The 20,693-nt window shown below is 40.3% G+C and overlaps 1 protein-coding gene across 2 annotated transcripts in view; it reads left to right on the top strand.

The window, feature by feature from the left end:
• The window catches only part of LOC148010924 (ER lumen protein-retaining receptor-like), a 57,254-nt gene extending 47,743 nt beyond the window's left edge, over positions 1 to 9,511 (top strand). For both annotated transcript variants that reach the window (XM_087671352.1, XM_087671350.1), the window contains one exon: positions 8,901 to 9,511. In XM_087671352.1, coding sequence (XP_087527478.1) covers positions 8,901 to 8,937 — 37 coding nt within the window. In that variant the 3' untranslated portion in view covers positions 8,938 to 9,511. The remainder of the gene's footprint in view (positions 1 to 8,900) is intronic.
• Positions 9,512 to 20,693: the final 11,182 nt, after the last annotated feature.

Below are 20,693 nucleotides of genomic sequence, written 5' to 3'. Positions count from 1 at the left end.
GCATTGCTCCTTGCATATATACACAAATGCCTTACAGCCAAACACTCTCAAGTGTGCATACAAAGGTGGCTTGCCCGACTATACTTCTTGAGGGACTTTTCTCCCCCGAAGACTTGTTTGGTGACCGATTTATCAAGTGTACGGTTGTCAAAAGAGTCTCCACCCAAAATCCATGAGGTAATGCTACATGAGATAGCATGGTATGGACCTTCTCCCAAATAGTCCTATTCATACGCTTTGCAATACTGTTTGGGGACGGATTATAAGGGGACAATGAGCTTCCTGTCTCTTTGCTGTCACAAAAGGCTTGAAAGGCTTTGAACATGTATTTCCCACCATTGTTAGAGCAAAGACACTTTAATGTCTTGTTGGTCATATTTTCAGCACGTGTGAGTAATTTTTTAAACTTATTTAATGCCTTGTCTTTACAACGGATTGGATAAACCCATACCTTGCGTGTGGCATCATCAACAAATGTGATAAAATATTCATTTTTCCTTAGAGAGAACCCGAGCATCTCACATACATTTGAATGTACTGACTCTAAGGATGAATATTTTAATGAAAAAGACTTTTTATGTGATGTTTAAGCATGCTTACGAAAATATACAATGATCACAATAGTCAAAGTCACTATGCCTCAAACACGGAAAATAATCCAAACGAGAAAGCACTTTCATTCTAGTTTGACTCATGTGTCCCAATCGGCTATGCCATAAAGACACACTTGGTTGCTCGGTTATGTCGACAATGTGATTACTCATACTAGATACATGTAATGGATATAGTGTCACTTTTAGAGCCTTTAGCAACAATCCTAGATCCCGCATATATCTTTCATTTGCTATCCCCAAAAGTGGTGTGGTAGCCTTCATCATCTGGTTGCCCTGTGCTCATCAAGCTTTTCTTGAGTTGAGATATATGCCTCACATTATGCACAGTGAATACTGAACCATGTTGATATGCCAATTGCACACTATCAATCCCAACAATGTCACATGTATAGTTGTCGCCCAGGCAGACAACACCATGTCTATCACCATTGTAATTAGAAACCCACTCATGGTGTGGTGTTACATGGAATGAAGCACTTGAATCAAGAATCCAAGTATGCATGTGGTCATCAAAGTTTGCAATCAATGACTATGTACTAAAAGAAGAAGCAAAGAGTACATTATTGTCACTATCACTCTTGTGATTGACTACATCGACTTTCTCCATCTTCACACTTTTCTTCTTTGCATGTTGGTTGTCCTTTTTCTTATCTTTGCTATCATCAGTGCTTTTTTCCTTGCCCTTCTCTTTCTTCCACTTAAAGCAATCCCGCTTGAAATGCCCTTTCTTGCCACAATGATGGCACTCTACATTTTTTCCATGAGACTTGTTGTGTGCTTTCTTTTTAAAATTACCCTTTGGTTGGGATTCACCTCTAGTGTATAGTGCATTGGAAGACTTGTTTGTTGAAATATTTTGTCTATTCAGCTCTTCCATGAGTAAAGAGCTCTCCAGATTTGAATATAACAGCATGGCATTGGAGTTCTCATTGTTGTCCTAAAAGTGTTCCAACTTTTCAGCAAAGTGCATAGCAAAAATGTTGCCTTAACTTCTCATCAATGTGGGACTCCAAAGCAATCAATGGTTGAAATAGAGTTAAATTCATTCAAATGTATAGACATGGATGTACCTTCCTTCATATGAAGGTCCATCAAAAATTTCAACTAAAAAACTTGCTTGCTACACTTTTTTGAGCATATAATTTTTAAGTCTTTGTCACATATCATAAGTAGATTTCAATTTCTCTCTGTTGAAGAGCAAAGTGTTTGACCTTGAAAGCTCTATGGTAGAGTGTGCAAGCTCATCCCACTCATTTGGATCCATGGTTGTTGGTTTTATCCCTTTCGTCTTTATGAGCTTCACTTGTTTCTTTTGCCCCAAGACATTATAGCACTACTTTTGCCATATAGCGAAGTTGTGTGCACCCTCAAGCTTCTTAATTTGCAAAAGATTGCTGCTATCACTTCTGTCAGCCATGGTTTACAGCTCAAAAGTGACTCAAATGTCAAGAAATGTGAGCAACTGTCACTCAAAGGACCAAGGTACAAAGGAAGTATCAACCAGCAATGGAAAAACCAGTATGGCAGAAATTTCAGATCCGCAAATCAATTTTCAGAGTCATAAAATGTGTGACAACAGCACACCACTTGCTGTTGCGTCACGGATTAATACATCAATTGCATGGGAAAGCCCCAAATTTTAGCTGCAATTTTTGCTCTGAATGCATGCATGGGCATAAATTTGACTCACATGGTCAAAAGACCCGAAATTTCTTTTCTCAAATTGCTCAAATTACATCAAACATAACTCCCTAGTAGATTGCATAAGCCAATTTTGCCAAAATTTCACAAATTTTTGCAAAAGCCCCAAATTTGTCCATGGTCCAATGTGCTCAATTTGGATAAAAATTGCACTGCAAGACTCAAGTACATACCAAGACCAAATTTAATACATTTTGCAAATTTTGCAAAAGCCCTAATTTATGTGGGGCTCAATGTGTTAAAATTTCAGGAAATTGTACTTATTTCACTACAATTTTTACAATTACATGAAAAACCCCAATTTTTGAGACTCAAATGTGTGTAAATTCCAGAAATTTTGCTCAGTCGAGTAAAATCTTCAAGCATACGTCAAAAGACTGAATTTTCAGGAGTAAATGTATGTCCAATCTCTCAGATTTGTTAACTTGTGCTTAACATGTATGATAGCCCATAGAATTTTAACAAACGATAAACCTTTTTAAAAAACGTGATTTCTTCAACCAAAAAAGGTTGACTCCGTGATTGCCCGATAACCTGCATGCAACGTGCGCCAAAACCTGTGGCCTGACTGTCCCATAACTAGTTCCTTGTGACTTGTGACTTGCGCTTGCACCTTCTGTTTGATCCAAGAATTTGAAGTGATAGGTGCATAGTGGAGATGTGATGTTTAGTGATGGCAATAGTGGAGAGAGAAAGAGTGAGCAACAATAATGAGTGAGAGTGAGAGAGATGCACGAAGTGTGGGTACAATGAGTTGTATCTCTTTTAGGTTTTTGTGATAGTTATATATAAAGTAAGTGCTAAGGATGTGTTCACACTCGAGTACATATAAAAGGTAGGGTGGCCCTTTATTTCCAACACAAGTGGTAAAATTCGACCTGTTAAAATGAGTCTTATCCATGAAGGCATTCTTGGCCGTTACAACAGAAGTGGTAGTGCTAAGAGATGGAAAAGGTATGTAATGAGGGTAGGGTGAATAGGGGGGATAAGGTAAGGGGAGCGGAGTATACTTGGGAAGGAATCCTAGAGTGTCCACCATGCATATGAGAAGTGTGTACAGTGGATCCAAATGTGGGTATGGTAGACTAGATATGGGCATGGTAACCACACGAGGAGCCCAAGGTGGAGGGATAGGGACATGAGAAGTAGAGGTGGAAATCCCTGCATAGGAGTGACCTAAGGGATGCGTGACAACAATCTAGAGGTAGAGGATGGATATCCTTGTGTTTGAAAGGTTGTATTGGGGGGTGGTGAGTGTTGGGGGGTAGTGAGGGGGATACCCATGACGGTCATTTCAAAGTGTAAGGATGTGGTAAAGTGGGGGCATGGGGAAGGTATAGTTTTAAAGAGCGGCATTCCCCCTAACGATGCTCAAAGAGGTGGAGTGAATGGTAGGTAGGTAAATGATGGAATGGGGAAAGAGAAAGTGCTAGGAGCAGAGATAGAAGATCTAACCTCTAGTGTGCTTTGAGCGGAAGTGGAGTGTAATCCTAGGTTTTGGAATGAAGATGTGAGTAGATCAGAATATGAAGACGTAGTGATGGGATGGGAGGGAGTTGAGAAGTGTGGTTTACTTGCTCAAATGAAATGGATGGTAGAGATGTACGTGATAAAGGGTGTTTGCTTCGAGAGCCTCCTCTACTAAAGTTAATATATTGAAAATCATTTGGATGTTGCACAACTAAAGAAGAAGAAGAAGATGGTTTTGGCTTATACGACTCAAAAGGGTTATATGACCTTGACACAAGGCTTGGCTGAGATAAAGGAAATGGATCGCTAGACGCATTGAATGTCATGGTTCCTTGAAGATCAAAGAGGTGGCCAATCTCACCAATTGGTTTGGATATTGTAGCACTCGTTGGAGATGTGCAAACCGAACTATACACGTGCACACGTACTCCTCAAACTCTTCATTTGTAAGATAACCAAAACGAGAAGAAGAAGATGGTAAAGGTGAAGGTGTGTCTATCTTCTCCTCGAGACCATAATACTTTCTTAGAGCCTCCAATGATGGAGAAGCTTGATAGGGCGTCATAAGATCCCCAGAAGAAGGTGCCTGAGACATTATGAGTCAGAATCTAGTCGCATATGAGTCTCACACAAAGACTAGCCTTCACAATTGCTGCATGATACTCTTTAGAAGAGTACTAGCTCTGATACCATGTGAAGATATGCTAGGGTTTGCATTGAGGAAGCACAACATGTATGACCAAGATTGAAACACAAAGATTGAGACAGTGACAAGCAAAACTCAAACTTAAGCGCAAAATACAAAATGCAACTCTCAAATCTCAAAACTCAAATATAGATACAAACATAGAGAGAAGAAACTTTGAAGTGAATGAATGCTATTATGAATGGTGGAGTGTACAGAATGCCCAAGGGCCGAGCAATACAATGTCAGAGAGTGGTGTTCACTAGAGACAGATCCCAAGTGCTATGACCACTAGTCGGAGTGTCAAAGAGAGGAAGACTATTAAATGTAGATCCCAGCAAATGTTGCAGATGTTGGCGACAACGGTGGAAGATGGAAGAGGAAGATGGTGACATACCAGAAGGTCGCAAACATAGTTGAGTAGGAGATGCTTGGATGAGGAGTGTCGCCAGTTGCCGCCTGGAGTGGTGAAGGCCAAACACAATTAGTAGCAAGTTGCAAGAAGGTGTGGGAGATCATTGCTAACTGTTGCTTGGTGGATGAGTGTCCAAATGCAAGTTGGAGGAGGTCCAAACTTTTGTAGTTAACTTGTGGAAGGGAGTTGAAAGTAAGTTGATCAGATTGGGCATGCCATTATAGTCACAACTTTAAACAATGAGTGCTAGAATTGTACACTTGTAGAGCCCACCCTGATGATGATTGGTCAGAAGGGTATTGCTTGATAAAACATCTTCCACCCTAACCTCCTCTTGTGGGAAGACAATTGGAGTGCCACGTTGATTTGAGGCCAATAATGGCTAGAAGATTGAAGCTCAGATTTGGTGCATAGAGGATTTAAGTTGCGGAACATGGATCTTGGTGGTTGGGAAGAAGAGAAATAATTTACACTCTATGAATAGTCACTCGTGAATTGCCAAAAATGTAATGGAGCCCCTATCATGGAGATCTTGGAGTCAATAGTCTCAGAAGCTCATGTAACTAGAAGCACCGCTTTTCACAAGCCAAGTCTTTTTTGATGACAAAGCCAATGCAGTGTCATCCATCTCATAAAAATGTACAAAGATGGACTGTTGTCATGGCCAATGTAGCTTTGTACTTAGTTGTTACTTCCTTCAAACCATTTGGAAGAATGTGAGTGTGCTTCTTCCAACACTTTTCCTCTAGATTAATGGTCTTCTCATAGTGAGAGCACTTGGGATGTCTATTGGGTTTCTCATTTGGTCTTTGTGAACATGCTGCTCCTTTGATTTTTCTTCCTTTTCTTTTGCTCTTGTCCACTTCCTGATGCGCTAGCTGTAAAAGTACTACTAGTGGTATTTGCTCCATTTGAACCTATCTCCTTCGATGAGCATCTTGCTGTAAGACCATTGGTAGTAACTCCTCCCGAGTTATGCTATTCCTCACGTGTGATGTGAGGAGGCATCTTTAGAAAGCATCGTACTTGCACAAAGGGGAGATGTGACAAGACTCTCACAACCATGTCCTCTAGCTGGATGCATAGAAACAGGGAACGGCCGTTCCGGCTTGTAGGAACGGCCTAACGCGTTCCAAACCCTCCAAAGGTGAAACGGCTAGGGAACGTTCCCTGCCGTTCCCTACCGTTCCCTGTTTGGAAAGGCCGTTCCAGGCCTGTTGACTGAAAATTGACGCTTTTTTCCGCTTTTTTTTTTGCTTGGGTCACAGTCTTTCTACCACATATTCACCCATCTCCATTGCCTAATGCGCACACACTAATCTCTCTCTCTCTCTCTCTCTCTCTCTCTCTCTCTCTCTCTCGTGTTGAAGATTCAAAGTGTCAAGACAACCCACAAGCTAATTACGAGTCCATGCAAAGTTCAAATTTGATGCATTATGAACTCTTGCAAATCAGAATCAAATTTCAGCCGATCCTCAATTCCAAGGTATTCATCCATTTATATTGTCTAATTTCAAGGGAAATTGGGATAATTGGGGCAATTCAAGGCAATTTGGAGCTATGGGGGTAATCGAGTCAATTTTGGGACATTTGGGTCAATTTCACGCATTGACAGGTATTAGGGCAATTAGAGGGACATTCTTTGGGGCAATTTGGGTCACGCAGGGCATATTTGGGGCACTTAGGACATGTGCCGTTCCCCCTGTTCCTGTTCCCCGACCTTGGACGTTCCCCCCGTTCCAGGGGGTCCCGTTCCCGTTCCCGTTCCCCGTTCCAGGTAACTATGGCTGGATGGCCTTCCAAGAGATGCTAACTCATCCCAAATTTCCTCCATCATATTGATGTAGTTCTTCATGGTGGAGGAATTTCCGACAGAGGGTTGCCATAGCTATTGTTGGGATTGTATCCAAAACCTCCATTCTAGAAGGGGCAACATCACCATCGGTGACAATTCATCGGTGGTTTGTCCAGCTCGGCATTGGATGATATATCTCAATTTTATGCTACGCTTATGGGGATCCAAATCGGTGTGTGGGCATCCCACTCATTCTTGGCTGCTACCATGTCACCTTGCTGTCACCTTCATTCTCCTCCTTTGTGGCCTCATTTGAGCATAACTTGCTTGTTAGCCCTTCGCCCTATGGCCACCCTCAGACCACCTTCCTTCTTTGCCATGCAAGATGTGCACTATTAGCTCCACCTCTTCTAACTCGTCTTCCTCTTTTATATGTATCCATACCCCACTATCTTTTACATGCAACGAGTGTGGCGTCGCCCCTACCAGCCACCCCAACTCACGCTCTTGTAACATTAAATAAGAATGGGCATTTGCCCAATTTTCAAGCCACTTGGAGAAACTAGTAGATCTGATTACGGAATATAATCTGACAAGGGACCTCTCCTCTCCTCAAGCATTCTTTTCTGGTCTAGAATTTAAGATCTGTGTTTGTTTGCTTGGAAAGTCAGACCATCTTTTATAGGACTTGCTTGGTATAAGTCACCACAGAAAGTATATTGTGGTTGACTGGACAGGTTCCAATCCAGTGCGACATTTGATCAACATTCTGATGCTATCTCTAGTATGCAGGAGATTCAAAAGCATGTTTTTCAAATGCAAAGGAACATGAGGTTGCCCATCTTGAAACTACAAGTCTATCCTAGTTCTAGCAAGTTATCTCTAAAGCTGACTCCCCCAATCTTCTAAGTTGGAGTGCCAGCTCTTGCATTATGCATGGTTGCACCATTGGCCCCACATGAAGGAATCCTATTCTTCTATGCAAGAAGGGCCTTGATTTCCACTTCTTCAAAGGGGAAATTATCAAGTGGCAAGAACTCTATAGATGAGAGAAGGCCAAGAAGGGCAAATCCTATGCTTCCGACAGTCCTAGAAAGAAACAAGACCGGCAGCATTCTCTCTTGAAAGAATTGCTTTTGCATTAAATGTGGAGTGTTCGGCCGTCTTGATAAAGAATGTTCTAAACATGCCAATCAACAAAAAGGGGAGTCGAAACCAAAATTGAGATGAAAAGGGGACTCCAAATTAAAGTGGAGCCCTGTTGATGGTGTGCACGCCTTACACAACAGCATGGACCTTCTTTGGACTTTGCCCTTATACCCATCTGGTCTCTAGAGCATCTGCATGCGTTCGTTGTGCATCCTCATGAAGAGTCCTTGGTTGCATTCTCATGAAGAGCCCTTGATCCACATCTTATGAGCTGCCATATGATCCCCATAGTAGCTGTTAGATGTCCATCTCACCTGTCCATGTGGCCATCCGTTCAAATGGATTGTGGATAGTGGTGACATGCATTATGACTGTGAAGTGATACATTTCAATCTCGTAGAAGCATCTAAGTGGAGGAGTTTGTTGCCACAGTAACTCAATGGCCAAGATTCAGGGTGATATCTCAGTGCTCTTTGATATTCAAAGGCTCAAATTTCACTAGGTAGACACTGTGTTTCTTGTTGCATAATTGCACGTGAACTTGCTTTCTGTCTACCAGCTTTGCCACTGGGTTGAGCTCTCTTCTGTACAAAGACTCTGGTTAATATTATTGATAAAATCATTGGTCTAGTAGTAGTTTGTAGGGAAGCTCAACCAAATGGCCTCTATTCAACCAAAGGGCCTCTATTTAATGTCTCAGTTCTTGTCCAAGCTGACATAGAGGGTTCTGAATTTGATGAGTGCCTTTGTTTCAGTGATTAACCCTTGCCTTGGACCTCAATAATTAGAGGTCAACTAGGACATTGGGAAAGCTCTAGCTTTCTTTTCATGATGGTATGCCCTAAAAGTCCTGATTTGTAATTACTCTAGAACCTGGAAGTTACATAGGTAGAGCAAAGTAATTAGGGTTAGAGAAGCCTTTGGATTGTCTGGGAAAGCAATACACTCGGTTCCAGGACCTAGAAGTTACATAGAATCAAATATGAGTGGATTTCAACGTTTCTGCTGTTTATGATGCATGTATGATCAAATGAAGCTCTTGACCTGAATATGTTTTGTCTCTTTGAACAGTTGGAGAAACAATGAGAAGCTGCAACTTCCAGCTTGATTTGTTATATGAGGGCACAGGACAACATTGTAAGGCAAGTTTTGAGATTGGAAACAGCTGGTGAACCATTTTCTCATGAAGTCAATTGCTCTGCCTGTCTATTGTTGGAGGATCAATGTCTTTTTGAACTTGGAACAGAGCACTTTATGCGAGCTGTGGAAGAGAGAAGGAACATCCAGAGGTTGGTCTAGAGTCATTATTTGGTTAGGAACATGGCTTCACATGACCAGAGGTTCTTAAGACACTGTAGTCTGTGCGAGAGTTATCTGGTTTAGTAGTGCTCATGTGAGCTGATCTCTAGATGTTGTGGTTGATAAGTTTTGTAGTGGATGCTTGCCCCTACATCGAGAAATTATTTTATATAAAGGGGTTCTACTTGTCAGAGTGATTTTGTGTCAGTCATGCCCCATCTGAGCAGTATTTAATATTCAGTTAGGTGTCCCAATAGTTATTTATGAGGAAAAACATGTTGGCGGATAACTTTTGAATCTGTATTCTAGCATTTTAAGGATTATGTGCTGAAGAACCCATGGAAACTTTTTGTTTTGCAAAAAATCCAAATACTGATTCAGTTCATGCTTGAATTGATGAGATGAATTTGTGTGGTATGAGAAATTGGAACTCGGAATGTATCTGTTCACACGAGCATCTTTCTTTGCTATTTTCTAATTTGTGTTGTTAAGAGTCTGAATGGAAGTGAGGGAAAGGAGTGTCATTATCCTTGAATCTGGATATGATAATTTGAGTGTATAGCTTTGGTTTACAGGTGTAAAGCCTAGTGTTGGTGTGTGCATTAATTTATATGTCTGAGAATATAATAAGGTTGACTGTCTATCCTACTCAGTTGGAGTGAATAATAGGTGCAGCCCAATATTGACATGAGGTATCCATGCCAGGACGCTGACCTGTTGGAGTGTGCATTAATTTATATGTTTGACAATATAATAAGGTTGACAGTCTATCCTATTGTTTGTCCTATGTATGCTTAGTTGGAGTGGTAATTGTAGGTGCAGCCCAATATTGACATGGGGTATCAATGCCAGGACGCTGACCTTCATGGGGGTGGGTGCATATGTGATGAGGCCACCAAAACTCCGGTCTCCAACAAATCCACAATTTAGAAGCATAAAAGCTTATGAAGTAATCTTATAACAGTATAGATACTTGTGGAGCTAGAAAGAGAGAAAGCTAGGTGATAAGAACAAAAAATTTGAGGATGGAAACCAAAGAGATGGTAAAGTTCAAACAAGTACAAGTACATAAGTGTCAGAAATGGAAGGCAGCCTACCTAGGGTGATAAGTGTGTTGTGGGAAGATGGATGCTCTTTTGGAAAAGTAACTTCAGAAAATACTTATGTAGGCAATAAACACAAAGTTTAGATATTGATTTGTCGTAGAATCATTTGTCACACTTTGATATTTCCTTGATTTCATCCTCAATTGTTTTTCTAGTTGTGACCACCTTTATTGATCGATTTCCTTTTGCTCCACCGAGTGCATATGCACTTTGACATGCGAGTCTTTCAAAACCACTCTCTGCTTTCATATTGCAAGTCTAGTGATGCAAGTATTCCTCCAAATGGACTTAGCTCTCAATTTGGTTTGGACAATGATGCCAAGATCTTTGAGGTGGACTTTGGCTACATCTTATTATTAGGGCAAGAGCTCAATTCTAACCCTCATCCCTTTGTGTGAAGCCCTTGCATCATAGAGGGAGGTGATTGGGGATTAAACCTTGCTTTAGCTTGCATGCATGAACAAGCCCTTATATGAAAAAGAAAGGGGAAACACAACATAAAAATTGTTAGTGGATTGGAGTGTTGAGAGAGCTGAAACTCAAAGATTGTTCGTGAACCAGTGAGAGAAATTGAGCTAAAAGATGGGTAGATCGTGTCTTGATCTTGAATGTAGTGTAAGTGGACTAGAAGAATGTAAATTATGTCATGAGCCTAGTAAACCAAGAGGCAGGCTATACATATAAGAAGCATGCAATGCTAGGTGATGAGACAGATTGGTGCTATAGACCTAAGACGAGAGGGAGTGGGGGGACCATGGCGGTTTGTCTTTATTGCATTGATGTGAGAGAGAGAGAGAGAGAGAGAGAGAGAGAGAGAGAGAGAGAGAGAGAGGCATGCTCGAGCTCTTGCTAACCTGACAAGCACCTTGCCTCCGTGTGGATAGCTTTCATTTTCTCTCCCCACCACTTGCTTCGGATGCCACCTTGTTGCCTTTTGCATATGTTGTGTAGGACCAGGCAACACTTGAGAGCGTTGCATATTGCCATCTGTGCTACTGCACGATCTATTTGCACTAATGGCTTGCAACTTGCACTAATGACCTGCTTGCATGGCCTCTTGTGACTGGTGGTTCGTGCGCCTACAGATTGCGCTCCCTTTGGCGTTTCTTCGGCTTGTGCTGAAGACCTTGTGCACATAGGGGACATCTTGTTTGGGTTGGAGCGACCGTCTAGCGTGTGACTTGTTTTGTAACAAGAGTAGAGTAGAGTAGATTTCAGGAGTCATGTATGAATTGAGCACCACCTTTATCAATCTGGTGGTGGAGGCCTTGGGATCCAATTCGAATGCTGAAGAGTCAACATAAATGGTTTCATGTATCGAGATGGTGGTCCCTTGTTTCGAAGTTCAACCTAGTCTTGATGTGCAACTGCCTATCAAATGTAGCAAACATACTCTTAATGCTTTGATGAAAGACCTTGAGGAACCTCTACCAGATGATCATCAAATGTGCTCCTATGCACATCATGTATACCATAGAGGAATCACAAGATATAGACTACAAACACTTGTTGGAGATTGGTAATACATTACTAGGAGATTATGTCCAGCACAATCGTGAGACCTTTCATGTCTAGGATCAAGATGATATTTTGGAAGCTGTTGTGGATACAAAGACAGTCTTGTGCTCATTTTCTACATTTTATGAAAGAGGAGTTATCATTTTCTTAACAAGTCGAATCTCGGTGCTTTCTTGAATTTGCCACCATTGGTTGAATTCCCTTTTGTTGGGTGATTGTGTGGAATAGATTTTTGTGGGGTGACATGTTTTATGAAGTAATGCTAAAGTCAACCATCCTCTATGACAATCTCCTAGCCAAAGTGCCCTTGCTTTTTGATTTATGCCTTGTTCATGTTGTGCCTTGGTGACTATGGCTAATTTCTGGTGCTTGCTTGAATAGGAGATCCAGTGTGGGTTGAAGTGGAAGCTTGCCTTGTGTACTAGCCTTTTGCTAAGGGAAGCTATGACAACTATTGGTATAGTCTTGGTGCCTCCCAGTTGAAGGGCCACAAATCGTAATTGTATGTGTATGCAATAGGATACCTCTCGCAAGAGGCCTAATTGGCTAAGGTTAAATTGCTTGGCATGCCATCATTGCATTTTCTTTTGAAATGGGGCACTTTTACTGGCTACAACCTCTTGTGGGCAGTTGAGGCATTTTATGGTTGAATACCTAAAATAGTTATACTGTTTTGATAGAATTGGCTATCTCTGGCTCGCTCTCTCTCTCTCTCTCTCAATAGTACATCATCTCCTCACTACAATACTCTAAAAATGACTCTAAATAATCCTTATTAGATCGTGGATGCACCTTCCAAGGGGTATGTCTGATGTGAAGAGACACCAGAGCCACTACAGTCTCTTTATAGATCACTACTGTCATTGTCGCTCCAGTCTTCTCTTCAGTCTTCAGCAGTTGCGTTTTCCATTTGTTTTAGCTCTTTTGAACTTAGATTCATCCTTTTCAAAAGTTAGAAAACTTTCCCAAAGTCACACACACATTCTATAGAACACTTACAGAAGATCTACAGAACAGTACAGAACATGAACATAGCAGATACAGAACAAAGACAGAGCAGAGATAGAACAGAGACAGAGTAGAGACAAAGGCTCTACAGAAGGTTTACAAAGGGTTACAGAAGGTCATCAGAGAACATCAAATCCTCATAATTCATACTAAAACCATTCAAAACTATCAAAAACTATTCAATAAACCTTCAAAAGATTTCAAACTCCACCATTCAAAAGATTTCAAACTCCACCAATCATCAATCCATGCTTCATATAGAAGAAAATTAGAACAAAACAGAAGCTATACAGAACCAATCAGAACCTCAACAGAACCTATCAGAATATCACAGAGCTTTATATCTCCACTAAAAATCATCATGAGCTTCCAAAACATAATCAATATCATCCAAAACACTCTCAAACGCTTCCATTAACAATCATACATTACTCTAATTTAATAAAAAATCGATCATTCAGACCTAAAAAACAACAAAAATCAATAAAAATTTCAGTCTTTTTTCACTCTCAACATATACCTACACTTAAAAAGGAAGCGTTCTTGCGACCTAAGGAAAAGAAGAATATAAGTTCACTAAAGAGCTCAATTTTAATCTTCTTCAATATCTTCAATAATCTCGCTAAACCACGACTCCAACTTATCACCTGTATCTTTAGAAAAGAATATTACTAAATGAAAATTTCGTTATTCATTAACTCATCTGATAAACAATTAAAAGTCATAACAAATTTGTAAAGGATATAAGAGGTTCTTCTTTAACGTTCCATCATAGGCTTGCCATCCACCATCACCATCAATAGTTGAAAAGAGCTCTTGAATAAATTATTCAATCGGCAGGAGCTCATCACATAAGATTATTACAACACACACACAAACACAACCATCTGAATGACAGCTCCAAAAAGAGAGATATATCATTAAGAATCATCGAAAATACATTGCAAAGGCATCAATGAAGGTGATCCCTTTTGAAGGCTTGATGATTACAAAAATATCCATGGAAAAAGACTCATCTACAAATGTCTTTGGAGGATTTTGAAAGAACTGAAGGCAACACATCCTTTTTAGCAAAACTAGGTATCTGTTAGGTAGACATAGGGCATGAAAATATAGGACATCCATATGTTGGAAATCAATGTTCATATTGACATTCATACAAAGATTTGGAATGGCCTTTTGATCATTATGGGAATGCCTATGTATATATGCTAGATACCAAGCAAAATGAGCTGTTAATCTCACTGAAGGATTTAGAGATTGTGAATATTGGTGAGAAAAATGGAGGTAATTCTGGTATGCTTGACTAGCAGTTGTCTAGTCCCCTGGAATTAATGGCCAATTAATTTGTGGTCCTGTGAGAGAACCAGTCGAGCTCCATTTTCTTCTTCTCAAAATCTGCTGATTAAATCCTTCGTACCCACTAACCAACTGAGGGGGTCGAGAAATAGAAGTGACAGGAGATGGAAGTGGAATAAGTAAAAGAGGATGAAGAGATGGGTAGGCAAAATCATAAAAGGAGGAATAAGCTAAAGGAGTGGCTGAAAATTTAAGTGAATTAGTTAGGAAATGTGTCAATTGATGAGCAGGAAAAGTAGAAGGTATATGGATAGATGCAGAAGGACATGGTGGAGAAGGGGGAAAAACTCCATCTTCAATGAAAGAACAATAGGTAAAAATTGGAATTTGAGGAAAACCCTGAGGTTGGAAAAGGAGAGGTAAGATAGCTCCTGAGTTGGATTGATAAAGGGACAAATAAGTATCATAGCGATGGGCCATTTGCTGGTAGTATAATAGGCTAGGAATAGAGGGACCTAAAACAGATCGTCTATGGTAGGCATCAAAGAAGGATGAATCAAATGGATGGTTCTTGGAAAGATAAGCTAGGAGATCCACCCTTAGTTGGTTAGTGCTCTGCACATAAGTAGAAGCTGTATTCTGACGTTGATTCAAGACCACAGAATCAATCATTGAATGCCATGAAGTGTCAGGGCAAGTAGCCACTTTAGAAGAATAGCACTGGAACATGTCATCTATCCTCAACTCCAAATAGTTGACATATAAGATAGCTTGCAAAACCACATCCCCCACATACCAGGCCAGATCTACATCATCTGAAATCAACAGATCACCTCGTAGATACATGTAAGACAACATGGTATCCGTTGTCACAAAATCTTCAAAAACCATACTGACAACTTGTGTCAGCAAATCAGAAGACCAAGCCCCACTCCAACCATCCTCTAGAAGAGGGAGATCCATAGTTGAAAGCTTCATATAGAAGGCCAACTTCTGCATGGACAAAGAAAGAATGGTCCGGAGGAACGTACTCATGAAAGTGCTCAAATGTAGACCATAACAAATCCATCTGGGATTGCAATCTTTCCACTTTATCTTGAAACAACGGACACAATGTGGCATGTCTCTGGAGAACTGTCAAGTCCTGCTGAGATATAGAAGGAATCATAGGGACATTGGGGCTTGGAGGAATGGACCATGACTGTGATAGTTGGTCCTGCAACTGCTTAATTTGGGAAGCTTGTGATTCCAATGTATTATGAGCAGTGTGCAAAGTTGACAGTTTTGCATCTAAAAGAGTCTAAAACACTTGAGCTTCTTTGGATATTCTCTCTTTCTTTTTCAAAACTCTAGTGACCTCTGATTGAGCTTTTGCTAACTAAATATTCAAAGAAGATATTTCTTCTCTCTGGGTCTCAATCATTTGGGTTTGCTGCTCCATCTACTTAAATAGATCAGCAAGAGTGTCTTTAGTAGAGGCTAACTCTGTGGTTGCCTTATGCAATTGGTCTTTGGACTGCATCAATTCTTCATAGAAAGAAGCATATAACTGTTGAGCACAAGCTGTCACTGAGAGTTTAATAGAACTCTGGATGTCATTACAAAGGAATGGAATGGCATCTCCTGACATTAAACTGTTCAGTGAAGGGACCAATATTTCCAAAGAACCCTCTCTATGTGCCCTGAATAAATTGTTACATATGAGACATACAGGGAGATCACTGTCAGAAGTAGCAGGAACTGGGGGAGTTTTATCTACCACACGCTTCAAGCGCTTATACTGAATGACCAACGACGGAGGGGAATCAAGATCCTCTATGTCAATAGGTTCTGAATGCTCTGAAGGTGGAGGGGGAGGAACTGGATCAGATGGAGGAGGTGGTAACACACCCTTCTTAAGGCCGGAATATGTCAAGAAAGCATATAAATAGGAACCATAAGTGACATTTGTGACATTTTCTCTGGTCACTTTGACAAAATATTGGTCCATCTTCGTAAGTAGGTAAGTACTCCAATCAATGGCAACCCCTTTCAACACAATCCTGGAAGCTGTAAAGAGATATTTGGACAAATAATGAGATGGTGTTTTGGCACGCGTAAACCTGTCTTGGAGGAATTAATAGACTAACTTCCAAAGAGGATCAGGATCATGGAAAAAGACACTCCTGAAGAGTTAATCACCTTCTTGATATCCAGAATCTCTTTGGTCTGCTTCTGTAACAACTTGAGAATCTCATCATTGGAGAATAATTGTGTGGCCGTAACAAAGGATTCTCCTTTATAGGGAAGAGATAAAGCCTTCCCTAACCCTCGGGGTGTCAATACCATGGAAGCACCACGAATCAGGCCTGATTTCTTATTGTATGATGCAAGAAATTCATCACACAGAGATGGATCGTCTGGAATCAATGGGAGTGAAGCAGCCACGAAAGTTGTAAGGCCTGCTTTCGCTATAGGCTCAAAAGCTAATAGGGAAGAATAATCCCTACTAATCAACAAGACATACTAGATAGGAGGAGGAGTGCGAGGTCCCATTTAGATGAAAAACACACACACCACAAACACAATCACAAAGAATGCCTGCAAAATAACAAAATAGCTATAAAAAAGAAATCAATCAAAAGAAGCACACGCACAGATGTAACTAACCAATTGACCATCCCAAACAATCCATATCCTAGAAAAAATTCAACATGACCTCTATACATATGTGACGAAAAACTTCATGCGATGCAACAAGCAGGCACCTAAGACCCCGTATTAGGCAAAAAAGAAGAAAAACTACAAGCCGCACTCGTAATCGTATCACACAAGCAAACCATAATACCATAAAAACCTGATCATGACCTAACCATAACTTTGACCAACAATTTCAACTAAGTGAACTATACATGCCCATCCCACGAAGCGTATTTATTAAAAAAAAAAAGCAGTGAGAGAAAATGATTTTAATGAAGGGTTCATTTAAAGAAATTATTAACAACGGGTGAAATTTTATTAGGTTATAAATCTTAATAAGAAAACGACGGTTTCTTATTAAAATTTTAATTACAATTTATTAAGGTGAAGCGGTGCTTAAATTAAACCCGGACTGCGATACCCAGACTGGGGTCTGTAAATGTAAATTCATTAATTAAAAATTAATGGTGATGAGCGTTTTTTTGCTAGCACGTGCTTTTTTGTGATGGTTGGTTTATTTTTTAATTAAAATTAAAGTCTCTGAAGCGCACGTAGCGCGTTCAAAGTAAATAGTGGGTTAATTTTAAATTATTAGAAAAATGTGTGATTAGCGCGAACACGTGTGAAAAAGTGGGTGAATAAGGTTCATTTTAACAATTAATCGTGGTTAAGGGATGACCAAAATGAATAAAGCATAAAAAAATAAATACCTGATAGGGGTGTGTATGCAAGAGACTAAAGGTGCACTGAGTAGTCCCAAATGCAAGGAATTCAGTCAAAAAAGTAAAAACCATTGACTGGAAAAAATAAAGCACCTTAGTGTGTTAGTTTTAGTTTTATTTTTATTTGTTTATTTTATTTATTTTTGTTTTTTAAAAATTTTGTTATTTTTTAAAAAATTTATATTTTAGATGTATTTGTATTTTGTATATTATTTGGTTTTGTTTGTTTATTTTTTTAAATTTTTAATTTTTTTTTAAAAAATAAGTAAAACGGAATATAGGACACATAAATATGTTGTGAAGTGTAAGGGTGGAATTTCAACAATCCAACAAGTGGCAACAATGTGTTTGAATTTATCAATGATTTTTTAGCTGATTTTTGGAATTTAAAATGAAATTTCATGAGACGAGGTATTAAAAGTAAGGTTTTGGCTTCAAATAATACTTTAGCCATTTATGGAAACATTTTCAATTGAGAAATTATTGGCAAAAGGGGCAAGGGGATTTGTGAAATTTTCTAATTTTTTTTGGAAGCATAAATTTTTTGCAATTTATTTTCTTGAATTTTCACTTTAGAAAATAGTGCAAATGATTTCAGTAATGTTGGAAATTTTTTAAGGATTTTTTTTTGCAATCTATTTGGATTTTAAATGAATTTTAATGAATTTTTGAAGTTTTTTGGTGTTTTATGTGTATTTTTATGTGTTTTTTGGGTTTTGAAATTAAAAGTCAATACCCGAGCTGCATGTGAACAGCGGAGGATGACTACGTATGAACAATTGATTGCAACACACTATTGCATGGACAAGTCCAAACGCGCGTCCTCATGCGTGAACGCCCGCTAGCAGCTCACGAACGGATAGGCACACGGCGCATGAACATATGCACACACGAGATTGTCAACAACAAGGAGGCCTGTGTGGAGGGGGTGGTCGGAGAAGATGGTGGGTGCTCGGTAGAAATGGGGGGTCGACAAGTTTGCTGCGGGTGGTGGTGGTGGGAAAAGGGGCTATAAGGGGGAGAAGTGCGAAGGGGTGTAAAAGGGGGCTTGGGTAGGGGTAACGGGGGTTGGGGGGTGGGTTAGGGTAATTGGGGTGGGTTAGGATCAAATTTAGTGGGGGGACCAAGGAGGGTACGGGTGGGGTGCGCAAGGGAGGGTGGTGAGGAGGTAGGTGGTGGGGAGGAGGCACCGTGGTGGCCGAGGAGGTGGCGTGGTGGGTGAGTCAGGGGGGAGAAGAGGACGAGGGCGAGGGAGGCCAAGGCTATGGGAGAGTGGAAGGGTGCATGGAGGACAGGCGAGGAGGAGAAAAGACGAGGAGGAGGGGGTGAGAAGACCAACTAGCGGGAGGGCGAGTCGGGGTGGAGAAGAAGACAAGGGCGAGGAAGGCCAAGGTAGCAAGAGGGTGGAAGGGCGCGTGGAGGATGGGCGAGGAGGAGAGAAGACGACGAGGAGGGGGAGAGAAGACTAAGGCCGCAGGAGGGTGAGTCGGGGTGGAGAAGAGGACAAGGGCGAGACAAGGAGGAACCACGGAGGGAGGCGGCCGCAAGGAAGCCGCATGGAGGGAGGAAGACGAGGAGGAGCCGCAGGTCGAAGGAGGTGGGATGAGGAAGGAATGGCGCGGGTGCGAACACAGGTAAGACGGTTTTTTTTGGGTGTTATTTTTATTAATTAAATAAAATTTAGATTTTTTGGTTTTATTTTGTTTTTTTGTTTATTATTATATGATTATTTTTTTCTTTTTATTTTTTTATTTTTGAATTTCATGTAATTTTTTTTGGGTTTTTAAGTTTTTTATTAAAATATTTGTTGGTTTTTTAAAAATAAAAATATTTATTTTTTTGGTTTTTTGTTTTTTAATAAAATAATTATTATTTTTTTGTTTTTATTTTTTTAAAATAACAAAAAATTGTTATGATGGGTAAATTTTTTTTGCATTGACGAGATCAGACAGGGCGGGGATGGCGACACGTGAGGCACAGAGGCCACGGGGCATCCCGAGGCACGTAAAACCAAAATAGGCGCGTTCACGCACGACACGAGAAACGTGACCACACGGTAAAAAGGAATAAAAGTTAATAAAACCCAAACCGCATGTCGGATTGAAAAATCATAAAAAGGAAAAATGTGCTGGGAGATGAGAGAAAGATGATAGAAAAATACAACACTGGTTTCGAGGCAAAATCAGGGGGTTCACATGGGAAAAACACAAAAAATAGACCCAAAAATACATACGTGTATTATTATCGGGAAATTCGTGCGTTGGAACGAAGTGTGGAAAGAAGAAAAAATGTGCAAAATAACATGCCCAACAACCCTATCATGGCAAAATATAGTTATGATCAAGATAGAACGCTTTCACATGGGAAAAACCCAAAAAACGGACTTGTAATGGACTCAAAATTTAATACGGGAAGAACCAATTGTTGGAACGAAGTGCGAGAAACATGAAAAATGTCCAAGGGAAAGGGGTTCATGGGGCTGGCGCATCAAAACTCAGTTTGGGGGAAGTTGGGAAGGATTCATATGAAAAAAACACAAAAAACACACACGAAAACACTCGAAAAAATTAATAACTAAAAATCTAGCAGAAAAGGAAAAAGTGGAGGAAAGGCTGGCAGGACATGACTGTCAAATTAAACTGAAATTTCAGTGAAAATAGGGCATGTTCACATAGAAAAATATGAAAAATAGGCACAAAAGGGTCCAAAAACCCACAAAAATTAATAGCGAATGAATCGTGCATCTAAATGATATGGAGTAAAAAGGAAAAATGTCAGGGGAATGGGTAGGGCATGGCTGGTACCTCAGATCAGGGTTTCGAAGCAATAAAGGCACGTTCACATGGAAAACTGTCAATTTTACAAGAATTGCTTTAAAAATTAATAACTTGAGAACCGTCTGTCGGAATAGGGGTTGGTAAAAAGGAAAAATGGGAAGTGTGAAGGGAAGAACACGGCTGTAAGGTTGGATGTTAGTCTCAGTGAGCGTAGGATACGTTCACATGGAAAAATCACAAAACAAAGGATAAAGGAAAATGGTCAAGGAACAACTCCGAGGACAGGGTGAAATAGAACAAAAGAGTGGAGAAGGGACCCCATCAGGGTAAAATAAAGTCATGAGGTAGATGCATGATCATAGCAGGGTATATGGATGGGGGAATGCAACATACATGCGCAGGGACGCAAGGAGGGAGCACCCAGGGAGGGAGATGGTTGAAGAAATCACATGAAAT

The sequence above is a fragment of the Lygodium microphyllum genome, chromosome 29, assembly GCF_053477565.2.
Source record: "Lygodium microphyllum isolate KBCC chromosome 29, Lygodium_microphyllum_v1.1.10, whole genome shotgun sequence".
Taxonomy (NCBI): Eukaryota; Viridiplantae; Streptophyta; class Polypodiopsida; order Schizaeales; family Lygodiaceae; genus Lygodium; species Lygodium microphyllum.
The sequence above is the reverse complement of the archived record's forward strand: the minus strand, read 5'-3'. Positions and strand labels throughout refer to the sequence as shown.